This window comes from Meles meles, chromosome X, assembly GCF_922984935.1.
Source record: "Meles meles chromosome X, mMelMel3.1 paternal haplotype, whole genome shotgun sequence".
NCBI lineage: Eukaryota > Metazoa > Chordata > Mammalia > Carnivora > Mustelidae > Meles > Meles meles.
In genome coordinates, this window is record NC_060087.1 from 28,670,341 (window position 1) to 28,684,735 (window position 14,395).

The window sequence follows — 14,395 nt, forward strand, 5'->3', positions numbered from 1 at the left end:
TATAATAAGACATGAGGAAGGACATTATATCCTACTCAAAGGGTCTGTCCAACAAGAAGATCTAACAATTTTAAATATCTATGCCCCTAACGTGGGAGCAGCCAACTATATCAACCAATTAATAACAAAATCAAAGAAACACATCAATAATAACACAATAATAGTAGGGGATTTTAACACTCCCCTCACTGAAATGGACAGATCATCCAAGCAAAAGATCAACAAGGAAATAAAGGCCTTAAATGACACACTGGACCAGATGGACATCACAGATATATTCAGAACATTTCATCCCAAAGCAGCAGAATACACATTCTTCTCTAGTGCACATGGAACCTTCTCCAGAAGAGATCACATCCTGGGTCACAAATCAGGTCTCAACCGGTATCAAAAGATTAGGATCATTCCCTGCATATTTTCAGACCACAATGCTCTGAAGCTAGAACTCAATCACAAGAGGAAAGCTGGAAAGAACCCAAATACATGGAGACTAAACAGCATCCTTCTAAAGAATGAATGGGTCAACCAGGAAATTAAAGAAGAATTGAAAAAATTCATGGAAACAGAAGATAATGAAAACACAACGGTTCAAAATCTGTGGGACACAGCAAAGGCAGTCCTGAGAGGAAAATATATAGTGGTAAGAGCCTTTCTCAAGAAACAAGAAAGGTCTAAATTACACAACCTAACCCTACACGTAAAGGAGCTGGAGAAAGAACAAGAAAGAAACCCTAAACCCAGCAGGAGAAGAGAAATCATAAAGATCAGAGCAGAAATCAATGAAATAGAAACCAAAAAAACAATAGAAAAATCAATGAAACTAGGAGCTGGTTCTTTGAAAGAATCAATAAGATTGATAAACCCCTGGCCAGACTCACCAAAAAGAAAAGAGAAAGGACCCAAATAAATAAAATCATGAATGAAAGAGGAGAGATCACAACTAACACCAAAGAAATACAGACAATTATAAGAACATACTATGAGCAACTCTACGCCAACAAATTTGACAATCTGGAAGAAATGGATGCATTCCTAGAGACATATAAACTACCACAACTGAACCAGGAAGAAATAGAAAACCTGAACAGGCCCATAACCAGTGAGGAGATTGAAACAGTCATCAAAAATCTCCAAACCAACAAAAGCCCAGGACCAGACGGCTTCCCAGGGGAATTCTACCAAACATTTAAAGAAGAACTAATTCCTATTCTCCTGAAACTGTTCCAAAAAATAGAAATGGAAGGAAAACTTCCAAACTCATTTTATGAGGCCAGCATCACCTTGATCCCAAAACCAGACAAGGATCCCACCAAAACAGAGAACTACAGACCAATATCCTTGATGAACACAGATGCAAAAATTCTCGCCAAAATACTAGTCAGTAGGATTCAACAGTACATTAAAAGGATTATTCACCACGATCAAGTGGGATTTATTCCAGGGCTGCAGGGTTGGTTCAACATCTACAAATCAATCAATGTGATAGAACACATTAATAAAAGAAAGAACAAGAACCATATGATACTCTCAATAGATACTGAAAAAGCATTTGACAAAGTACAGCATCCCTTCCTGATCAAAACTCTTCAAAGTGTCGGGATAGAGGGCACATACCTCAATATTATCAAAGCCAACTATGAAAAACCCACCGCAAATATCATTCTCAATGGAGAAAAACTGAAAGCTTTTCCGCTAAGGTCAGGAACACGACAGGGATGTCCATTATCACCACTGCTATTCAACATAGTACTAGAAGTCCTAGCCTCAGCAATCAGACAACAAAAAGAAATGAAAGGCATCCAAATTGGCAAAGAAGAAGTCAAACTATCACTCTTCGCAGATGATATGATACTATATGTGGAAAACCCAAAAGACTCCACTCCAAAAGTGCTAGAACTTGTACAGGAATTCAGTAAAGTGTCAGGATATAAAATCAATGCACAGAAATCAGTTGCATTTCTGTACACCAACAACAAGACAGAAGAAAGAGAACTTAAGGAGTCAATCCCATTTACAATTGCACCCAAAACTATAAGATACCTAGGAATAAACCTAACAAAAGAGGCCAAGAATCTATACGCAGAAAGCTATAAAGTACTCATGAAAGAAATTGAGGAAGACACAAAGAAATGGAAAAATGTTCCATGCTCCTGGATTGGAAGAATAAATATTGTGAAAATGTCCATGCTACCTAAAGCAATCTACACATTTAATGCAATCCCTATCAAAATACCATCCATTTTTTTCAAAGAAATGGAACAAATAATCCTCAAATTTATATGGAACCAGAAAAGACCTCCAATAGCCAAAGGAATATTGAAAAAGAAAGCCAAAGTTGGTGGCATCACAATTCCGGACTTCAAGCTCTATTACAAAGCTGTCATCATCAAGACAGCATGGTACTGGCACAAAAACAGACACATAGATCAGTGGAACAGAATAGAGAGCCCAGAAATCGACCCTCAACTCTATGGTCAACTAATCTTCGACAAAGCAGGAAAGAATGTCCAATGGAAAAAAGACAGCCTCTTCAATAAATGGTGCTGGGAAAATTGGACAGCCACATGCAGAAAAATGAAATTGGACCACTTCCTTACACCACACACGAAAATAGACTCCAAATGGATGAAGGACCTCAATGTGAGAAAGGAATCCATCAAAATCCTTGAGGAGAACGCAAGCAGCAACCTCTTCGACCTCAGCCGCAGCAAAATCTTCCTAGGAACGTCGGCAAAGGCAAGGGAAGGAAGGGCAAAAATGAACTATTGGGATTTCATCAAGATCAAAAGCTTTTGCACAGCGAAGGAAACAGTTAACAAAACCAAAAGACAACTGACAGAATGGGAGAAGATATTTGCAAACGCCCTATTAGATAAAGGGCTAGTATCCAAAATCTATAAGCAACTTAGCAAACTCAACACCCAAAGAACAAAAAATCCAATCAAGAAATGGGCAGAGGACATGAACAGACATTTTTGCAAAGAGGACATCCAGATGGCCAACAGACACATGAAAAAATGCTCCACGTCACTCGGCATCAGCAAATACAAATCAAAACCACAATGAAATATCACCTTACACCAGTCAGAATGGCTAAAATTAACAAGTCAGGAAATGACGGATGCTGGCGAGGATGTGGAGAAAGGGCATCCCTCCTACACTGTTCGTGGGAATGCAATCTGGTGCAACCACTCTGGAAAACAGCATGGAGGTTCCTCAAAATGTTGAAAATAGAACTCCCCTATGACCCAGCAATTGCACTACTGGGTATTTACCCTAAAGATACAAACATAGTGATCCGAAGGGGCACGTGTACCCGAATGTTTATAGCAGCAATGTCTACAATAGCCAAACTATGGAAAGAACCTAGATGTCCATCAACAGATGAATGGATAAAGAAGAAGTGGTATATATACACAATGGAATACTATGCAGCCATCAAAAGAAATGAAATCTTGCCATTTGTGACGACGTGGATGGAACTAGAGGGTATCATGCTTAGTGAAATAAGTCAATCGGAGAAAGACAACTATCATATGATCTCCCTGATATGAGGACATGGAGAAGCAACATGGGGGGTTAGGGGGATAGGAGAAGAATTAATGAAACAAGATGGGATTGGGAGGGAGACAAACCATAAGGGACTCTTAATCTCACAAAACAAACTGGGGGTTGCTGGGGGGAGGTGGGGTTGGGAGAGGGGGAGGGAGTTATGGACATTGGGGAGGGTATGTGCTATCGTGAGTGCTGTGAAGTGTGTAAACCTGGCGATTCACAGACCTGTACCCCTGGGGATAAAAATACATTATATGTTTATAAAAAAAAAAAATTGGATGGGGAGGCGAACCATAAGAGACTATGGACTCTGAAAAACAACCTGAGGGTTTTGAAGGGTCAGGGTGGGAGGTTGGGGGAACAGGTGGTGGGTAATAGGGAGGGCACGTTTTGCATGGAGCACTGGGTGTTGTGCAAAAACAATGAATACTGTTATACTGAAAAAATAAATAAATTAAAGCCTTTGTCTCATAAAAAAAAAGAAATAATGTAATAAAATATAATGCTTTACAGTCAAAAAAATTTTTTTTTAAAATAAGATGTTTTAAAAAAAATGCCAAAATCATAGAAACAGAGAATGGTAGTGTCACCAGGGGTTACAGGGAAGAAGTTATAGTAGTTATTGCTTAATGGATACTGGAGTTTCCATTTTGCCAGATGAAAAGAGTTCTGGAGATAGATGGTGGTGGTATTGGATGTACAATTTTATGAATGTACTTAATAACCCTGAACTGTACACTTCAAAACAGTCAAGATAGTAAAGTTTATGTTAAAAAAATTTTAACGGAGGGAAAAACTAAAAGAATCCAGATCCAACTCTCTCTCATATGCTGAATGGATTATTGCGATAGCAATCTAACTCGTTTCCTTGGTTCTACCCTTGCTCCATTTAGTCTATTCCCCACATAGCAGCCATGTTGAAATAATATGAGTTTATGTCATTCTTCCAACAGCCTTCCATCTCACTGGTAATGAAAACAAAAGTCCTTACCATTACTTACCACGTCCTATGTGATCTGGTCTACCATTACAGCTCAGGCACTGTGCCCTCACCCCTGCCTTTTCTTGAGTAGTCCAAGTATCCCCACAGCTCAAGGCTTTTGTACAATCTCTGATTCCTCCTCAGAGGTTGGTCTCCTCCCAGAGACCCACACCTCTTTTCAGTCTTTACTCAAAATTTACTTTCTCTGATGACCCCACCTGTCACATACTGCATATTCTACTTTTCTCTTTTATTTTTTTCTTTTTACCACTAACTACTGTAATTATTACTAAATTTTGCTTTACTTTATACATATTACTAGAAATACTGTTTCATTTATTCATAATGTTTATCTTATTCATATTTTGACTCTCCCATAAGCCTGTGCTTTAGGGCACAAATTATTTTTTAAGTTTGTTTACTGACGCATCACTTGGTCATATAATAATACCTGGTGCATAGTAAGTGATTAAAGAATAAGTGTTAAATGATTACAGGGACGCCTACGTGGCTCAGTCAGTTAAGCATCTGCTTTCAGCTCAGGTCATGATCTTGAGGTCCAAGATGGAGCACCACCTCAGGCTCTCTGCTCAGAGGGCAGTCCGCTTCTCCCTTTCCCTCTGCTCCCCCCTCCTGTGCTCTCTCTCTTTCTCTCTCAAATAAATAAATAATCACTTCTAAAAAATGATCACATAAATGAATACTACTCCATGTGTGAGTAATCCTATATATGGGTGGGGGTGGAGAGAGAGAGAAAATTTAGTGTTAGTATGAAGAACATTAACTTGGAGTTAGATAAATCTGAACATGAATCCAGGCTCTTCCACTTATTGCTTAGGCCTTGAAATTTGGATTAAACTATCCAATGTGAAAAAAGACAAAATCACTCTAGGCTGAGAGAACGAAAAAAAGCTAAGATAGGAAATTGCTTGGCATTTACGGAAGACAGCAAGTGATTTAATTTGGTTGGAGTAAAGGAAACATGAAATAGACTACTATGAAATAAACATGAAAATATAAATAGATATTAGATCATGGAGCTTCTTGATGAAATCTAAGAGAATGGACCTGTTATAAAGGCAAAAGGAAGTGAAGAAAGCTTTGTGAATGATATTGTTAAAGTTCTTAATATGGAAATGCACTCTGAATTAGAGGGGACTAAGATAAAGACAGGGACATTGATTGCAAAGGTATTTCTGTAGTCTAGAAGATGTGTATTAAGGGTGTAAATCAGAAGACATAACATCAGGGACATAGCTTAATGGAGCAATGTTGTAAAGAAGGAATTGACTTTGTATGTCTCATTAATGAATATCAGATCAATAAAGAGACCAAAGAGTACAAAGTCACATTTTTAAGTCTCATTGCCTGCTGAGTAATAGTCTCACTTACGTAACAAAAAGGGACAAGAGATGGGTTTGTGAGCAATGAAACAAAGTTCCCTTCAGGACATACTAGGTTTAAGAACTCAGTGGACACCTAGGTATAGATGCATACCAAAGAACTGGAAATGTGGCTGTAACTCAGAAGATATTGGAAATTGGTGAATACACATGTAACAACGGCCAACTGCATACAGTTGTAGCCAGGAAATTAAGTCATATTGATAAAAGAGAGAGTGCAACACACAGCTCTAGGTATCTTTCATGAAGCTCTTAAGGGAGCTCAAAGGGGCTGTCAAAGGGAGTTAGAACAGAAGAAAGAGCCAGATAATGAAAGGGATACAGAACAGAGATGGAGAAGAACCTGATGAGTCTAGAGGATAGAGGAAAATTTATTTCAATTACGATGGAAAACCTGGAAGCTGAAAAGATGACATTTCAATTGGTGATGAAGTATAATTATTTGTGACTAAATAAATGAATGAATAAAGTGTAGACTATTCTACAAAGGCGATAAATGAAAGAGTCACAGAACAGTGTATTAACAAGATAAAGTGGCTTGATGTGTTTCAGAAGCAACATACACTAGAGAAGATTTAAATGGGGTTAGGCTCCAGGAAAGAAAGAGAAATTGAAGGTGGACAAGATATTGGCTATTTTTGATATAAAATTAGGAGTAGAATGAGAGGCATGATCAAGGTCATAAAAACATAAATTAAAAAGTATAAACATAAAAAATGGCCTCCAGCCAAGGATGGACATAAAGTGATACAATGAGGGCATGCTAGGGGTTCATACCAGATAGTATTTCTTCTTGGCAAATCATGAGAAAAACTCATTTATATGTAGGGGTCCTGATGTAGGTCAGATTGCTTCACCTCAAGAGGTTTCCAAACTCAAAGAGTATAAACAGGATTTTTAAAGTTTATGTTTCTATTATAGCGGGAACTTTTAAGATAAATCACAAATTTTACTTTTTTCCCAGAGGGGACAGTCACCCACATAGCTCGCTCTTCTATTATGGAAAAAGTCACCCCCTTGGTAGACCAAGTACACAACTCTATAATGAAAGGCTCCAATGGGGTCCAGTTTGGCCGGCCTTGAGTTCATTTGAAGTGGATCAGATACAACCTGTAGGGGGCAGTATAGGCTCAGCCCCTCTGAAAAACACTGCAGAAAAAAAAAATTTAGGCTCTCATTAAGACATGAAATTATCAAACATGTAACATTATCTTCTGAGGTTCTTCCTTTAGAAATGGGCAGAATACATCGTTCCTCATCAATTGTAATTCATGCTGCTTCTTTTCTAAAAGACACCATTAGTTTTATCTCAGTGACTTATGCTAAATAAAACAGGTAAATAAATTTGTTGAATATTTTTATTTTGTGACACATTATATATTTTGTACTTATTCAAAGGTAGAATGAACAAATAGAGTCTAGCAAAATTAAGTCTACTTATAATTACTTCATTAAGGAGTCATACCTGAGCAATGCCTTAATGGAGTGGTAATGAGGTAAAAATGTGCTGTCAGAATAGGCCTCAGAGAAAACCTTCTGGAAAAGGCAGCTCGATAAAGTGATAATGAGGGCAGAAAAGAACTCATCTCTTTGTCTTGGCTCATGCTCCTTTATTTTAGGGTACACCCCTGTTCTTTAAGACTTGGAGGATGGGAGGATAGTGATGAAAAGAGTCTGGGGAGTCAGGCAGTCAGGAGGGTAGGGGGTGAAGAAGAAGAGAAAGAAAAGGGCAGATACAGGAAACTTCAAAGGCAGATAAAAATAGCATCTCCCACCTCTCCAAAGTTGTTATAAGGATTTCCTTAGTTCATATAATGTGCACACTTGGCATAGAGAAACACTCAGTAATGAGTGGCCGAACTATTTTAATTTACTGATGATGAGAAAACTGATTAAGTTCTCTTGTTCAAGATTATACAACTAACCTTTGTAAAAACATGGATGGGAATTTAACTGAAGATGAGGCTGAGTCACACAAATGTTCTCACCCAGTCTCCTTTGTTCAGCTTTGCCAGAAAACTAGCCAAGGACAGAGGGCCTAACTATGCCCTGAACTATGCTTCCTTGGAGGAACCTGTGAGTGCTAAGAATTTTCATCCTTATGCATAAATTAGCTGTGCAAAATAATCACTAATTAAATACAATCATGATTCTAAAAAAATCAATGAGCCTCCAAAGATGTGCACTTTTTTCACCATATAGGATCAGGTCTATAATTTTGAAATTCCCATTCATAATTAGTTTTGACAAATGTCACTCCCTTAAGAACTTTTCAAATTGCTCTACAAAAGAGTTTCCTTCTAAAAAGAATTTCTAATAAATTTCACAAGTCAAGCACATTTCGTTTCCATGCTCTAACATATACCAGGCTATAATTTCTTATGTTTTCAGGTTTCCTATAACACTTCAATAATGGAGAACTCCACTGAGAAGATTCCTTATGTGGAAAGTGTTAAATGGCACATAGAATCTGACCTGGTTTGGGTGTGACTGATGTTCTTGTATAAATAGTACAGAGCATGTTATATACATGTTTAAATTAGTCAAATTAAAGTGTATCATATGAAAAAAGCTTATAGTTATATTTTCCTTTCATTTTTTAGGGGGAGGGCAGAGGGAGAGAGAGAATCTTATGCAGGCTCCGTGCCCAGTGCAGAGGTCAATCCCACAACCCAGAGATCATGATCTGAGCTGAAATCAAGAGTTAGACCCTTAACCAACTTAGCCACCCAGGTGGCCCTGTAGTTATATTTTTCTTAAACAGTATAAATATATTTTTATATAATGAAAATATAATAGAACATCTATATAGAGTGTATGTTTCCTTTAGGTATAAGGTATCTAGAAAAATCTCCCCAAATGGTGTGATTAATGAATTTCATCACTTCCCCACTCTTTTACAATTACATATATCAACCTTTAATGATGTTTTTGTATAACCATTGGTAGCCTTTATGAAAGAGAACCTTACAGGTAAATTACATAATGAAAGCACACACCCACTATTATAAGAATCCCCATTCATGAGGAATCAACCTATGTTAAACCTAGGGGAGTCACAATAACAAAACAGCATCATGTGAGAACATCTAACACAACTGGTAATGAAACTGCTCCTGATGAAGGAGAAAAAATGCACTGCAAAATCCAAACCAAAGCTATGTTACATTTTCTTGGATGAGGAAATTCTTTGGTTTCTAGAACAGAGAGTAAATGTTGACAGACCTGTGAAGGAAGCAGGCTCCGTGTGGGTTCAGAGGTGGTGACATAAGCAGCCTGTGTGTAGGCATAGCTCTTGAATCGAGGCTTGGGAGAGGAAGGAGTTCGTTCATAGCCCTGTGCTAGACTGACTGTGATCTGTAGAGTAGGGTTAGGGGGAAGGGGACAGAGGGGAGGAAGAGACATCGTAAGTAACCCTGGAAGGACTGCTTTCCAACACACTAGAAAAAACAAACCTTAAATGGAACCAGTAAGATGAAAAGTTTAATTTGAAATGCACACAGTGCTCTTGCAAACTGGTACACTTGCACAATTCTTGTGCTCAGTGTCATGGTGGAGAGCAAGTACTCAGGGAAGGGATAAGGGTGGGGATTAACTATAAGGATTCCATACAGACACAGCTCTGGCACTCATATGGGATGATGCTCTTCAGTCTGGCAAAACCAGGCATCCAAAAGCAATTTTCTCTGAACACAAAGTAAACAAAACCAGAATTCATCAGGTCAAGTTCCTGAAAAGGACTGGAGTTTTCATAAGCTAATTATGGAACTAGTTTAGGAGAGTGAGAAGATTAGGCCTAAGATTAGCTTTCCACGCCTTCAGCAGAAATTGTGCTAAAAGATTTTTTTTTCTTTTTAAGCCTTTTTCATCATTGTTTGTGTCAAAAAAGAGTAAAAGAAAACACCCCAAAGAGCCACTGTTGGGAGCAAGAACCATGCAATAAAAGAATCCCATTAGATCCTGTACAATCATAAAAATCTTTATCATATGTATTTTCCCTTTAACTTTTATTTAAAGTATTATAAACTACTTTTATCAAAAATGTTACCTTGAGTAATGAAAATTTGTTAATACATCAGTATGTTGCCACTAAAAATAGGAAAGTATTATTAAACAGACTTCTTGCCTTCGCTCATACTGTCTTTGCTCTTTACTCTCATCGATATTGTTTCATACATATGAGCCTATCTTTTATTTTAATTCATTTTGCATAATGGAAATGCAATATATTGTTTTCCCCATTCCTATAACATAGTGCATATCAACAGCAGAGTATTTTAATAATGTGCTTTGAAAACAATATTATGGTCCATTATATCAGTTAAAATATAACCTATCTATAGGTAGATATATATATATATAGAGAGAGAGAGAGAAACTCTGTAAGCCTGTATATACATATTATATATATAATATATACACACACATATACATTATGCTACATAGACATATATATTTGTGTGTATGTATGTATGTGCATATATACACATGCTATGCTATGCAGACATATTTATCATGCATATACCCATAGATATAATAGATATGTATGCATATGAAGACTAAAAATATATATGCCATAGAAAATATCATTGATATTAGGTACTCTTTTGATACTTTACCTGTTGAGAATAGTGCATTTGATGATGTAACTGAAAATGTTCTTCTTTAGTAACTTTTGATGGCCTTGGCAACATTTCCACTTCCTGGATGGCTTCAATGCTCACATGTTGAGGCAGAACTTGGAAGAGTGATGTGATATACATTAAGATGGACTTCTTATCTGGGTAAGTGGTGGCAACATCTGTAAGCACATTAATACCCACACATCAATTTTTGGTTTCTATATTCGAGTCTCTGAAAGGCGAATGAACAAATCAATGTTACAGGAAGAAGACACATTAATGAGCACTCGATTGCCCATGAATGTCCTCCAGAGACTAATTAGAACATGATAATCAGGCCGAAAATGTCCTTCCAATTTGGCAGACCAATGAGAGGAGCACTAAAGTTAATTTCTTTTTCTTGTTCACATAAAAACTTCATTCTGTAATACTTTTTCCTAAGTCAAATTGCCAAACTAGCCCATCTAAGAGAGTGGTTTTCATTAGATAAGAAACACAAATAAAACATTATATCTTCCTTTCCATGGAAAGCTGTATTAACTTGTCAATTAAAATAGTGCATGGTAATTAAACAATTACATGAAAGAGCTTAATGCCTTGGCTTCCAGTAAGGAAAGCTTGCATCATCTAATCAAAGTTTTGCTGGTGATTAAGTACATAAAGAGCAAAACATGTCTCTGTGTTGAAAAGAACCATGTATTTTCACAGTAACAATAAAATAAAACAACAGTATACTATATGCATATGATTTCTAATATTCCTTAAGTATTTAAGAACATTTGTTTACATTTTGGTACATCTGTTAACGTCAGATGTCACCTTCCTTCTCAGACTCTTGAGATAAATTTAAAAGTCCTTCACATAAAGTTGATCTGACATTATGTTCTTTGCCACATCCAGGGAATGAAAGAAACCCAGTATTTAAAGTCAATAATAATTTGTAATAACACACATAGTAAGTGGCACCTCCTTCTAAAGGTTCTTTTGCTACTTGGCATTACAATGTACCCACTGCATTCATTCCAGGGAACCAAGATATAAAAATAATCCTTTATGTGAAGTGTATCATTAATCCCAGAAGTGTTAAAACACAAATCCTGGCAGGAGGCCAAGACAACTATGCAGCAATGTTCCAGGCATTTTTCTTGCCATCAATTTAGCTTAACTTAACTAGCATTAAAAGATTTGTTTTATCTTAAATATGTATATTCTGGTCAGGTATTCAGATCACGAGTAAAAAAGCCAACAGTCAAATCTCAAGCCCGCTAACATAAAAGGAAGGTTGAAAAAGTCACTTAGTCAATCCCTTCACAGTAGCAGGAATGTAATTAATTAGAACAACATTTTTTAAAAGATTTATTTATTTGAAAAAGTGAGTACACATGTATGAGTGGGGGAAGGAGTAGAAGGAGAGAATCTCAAGCAGACTCCCCTCTGAGCATGGAGCAGGGCTTCATTTCATGACCCATAAGATCATGACCTAGGCAGAAACCAAGAGTCAGATGCTTAGCCAACTGAGCCATCCAGGTGCCCATAGAACAACTATTTTTAATATATTTTTAAAATATTTTATTTATTAGAAAGAAAGAATGAGCGGGGGATAGGGAGGAGCAGAGGGAGAGGGAAGCAGCAGACTCCCTGCTAAGCAGGGATGTGGGGCTCAATGCCATGACTCTAGGATCACTACCTGAGCTGAAGGTAGACGCTTAGCCTACTGAGCCACTGGGCGCCCCTATTCTTTTAAAATATTTTTGAAAAGAGCTACAGAGGAGGAAAAAAATCAATATTCCTTGGTCTGCTTCTATCCATAGTATAATAGAATATTTCTCTTTCTCTCTTTTTAAAACATTTTATTTATTTGAGAGAGAGTAAGCGCTAGAGAGAGAGCACACACAAAGGGAGAGGGAGAGAGAGAGAAGCAGGCTCCCCAGTGAGCAGGGAGCCCAATGTGGTACTTGATCCCACAACCCTGGGATCATGACTCATGCCAAAGGCAGATGCTTAACCGACTGAACCACCCAGGCGTCCTTAACAGAGTACTCCTCAATTTTTAATGTGCATATGAATCACCTGGGGACCTTTTTCAACTCAATCAAATTCAGTATGTCAGAGGTGGAACCTGAAGTTCTGCATTTCTTACAAGCTTGCAGGTGATACTGACATTGCTGGCTTGAAGACCATTAACAGGCTTGAGAAATATTACACAGGAAGTAGACTGTTCTCCCACTTGTCACTTCATTGTTTTGCCTTTTTTCCCCCAAAGAGATACTTACTGGACGCTTAAGTGCATAGGCTGAGAGGTACAAATTTATACAATACATATTCTTAGCTCCTTATTATAATTTAATTATTAACCAACAAGTGGTGAAGGTTAAGTTTTGGCAATGATTTTTTTTTTTAGGAAGAACTAAAGAATACTTTGTGCATGAGTATCACCTTTCTAAAAAAAAAAAAAAAAGTTTACTAACTTGGCTTTGAAATTCTGAAGACTGAAATACTCCTTTCATTTGATAACTGTTTTTTCAAGTGTTCTTTGTATGGTAGATACTACCCTTCTTCACCACATTTTCAACCTCTAAAATGGTTTCTTCTTTCTCACTAGGAACTAGTCAGCTTTATCTGTAATGAGCATAATTTAGAATTCTGTTTATTTTTAGGATTAAGTAAAACTATGCTGTGAGAAAGTCACTGGAATTAAAAAAGTTTGATCTATGACCATTTACTACTTTACTATATAGAAACATGTACATGGATATGTTTGAACGCAAATACATGTCATGATAAAAATAAAGGTAAAAATAAATCAAGAATTATTTCTATTACCCCAAGCAAATGTCAAAAATTATAGTACATTTTAACTATATAAAACATCTTTTGGATGGCAGCAAATATTCATAAATATCAATCATCAGAAAAATATACACTATTTGACCAAATTATTGACAATTTTACCCCAACCCATTAGCTTCCCATCTCTGAGGTTGTGTGGATTCAGCTGTACCAGCAGGTAAAATCCAATATTTCTTTTCTTAAAGAAGGGAACTTAGATATTTTAAAATATGTTAATTCACTTCAACATGTATGTGCTAAAGACCTATTTTGTTACAATACTTTAACAGAGTATTCAGGAGATTAACAAGATAGAGAATTCATGGATTCCTCATAATTTGGAATAATAAAATAAATAATAGGAAAAGTACAAAATAATTGCATTGCTGAACAGAATTTAAAATGTGTTTCTCTAACTGGCACAATCAGTGCCTAAGTAGATTCAGAGAAAAGAAGAAATTATATATTACGAGGGGATGAGAAAAGTCTTTATGAATAGGAAATTGTAATAAGCAGGTATAGGGTTTCATTGGCTAGAAATGGGGGAATGAGGAAAGGTATTCTAGGCAGTGGAAAATCATGAACAAAAGTGCAGTGGTAAGAGATTAGAAACATCCCAGGAATAGTGCCTTTATGTGTCTTAGCCACGGACAGAATAGTGGATAACAAGATGCAATGGGTACACTAACTGTGAAACACTGAGAGATCATCAGTAACAAACTAGAAATTTTGACCTTGGTTCAGTAGTTTAGACAGTAACAACTTCTGAGCAAGAGGGTGATAGCACTAAATTTTTTTGTAAAGTAAAACTGTTAAGTACAGAATGGGGTGAAAGAGAAAAACAGCATGAGGGAAGTAGGAAGGTAGGACCTGATCCAGATAGGAGGTGTTAGAGAAATAAACTAGGCTTTGTAATGAAAACAAAAAAGATGCATGATAGAAATTCTAAGATAGGTCCAAAATGACTTCATTCTATTTCTAATCATTTATTTCACAGTCTTTGA

General features: G+C 36.8%; 1 protein-coding gene across 9 annotated transcripts in view; it reads right to left on the reverse strand.

Annotated features, from left to right (window-relative positions):
- The window catches only part of DMD (dystrophin), a 2,324,635-nt gene that overhangs the window by 1,640,127 nt on the left and 670,113 nt on the right, over positions 1-14,395 (reverse strand). For all 9 annotated transcript variants that reach the window (XM_045994540.1, XM_045994546.1, XM_045994545.1 and 6 more), the window contains exons 8-9: positions 10,560-10,741; positions 9,166-9,297 (exon numbers count right to left, since the gene is read on the reverse strand). In XM_045994540.1, coding sequence (XP_045850496.1) covers positions 9,166-9,297; positions 10,560-10,741 — 314 coding nt within the window. The remainder of the gene's footprint in view (positions 1-9,165; positions 9,298-10,559; positions 10,742-14,395) is intronic.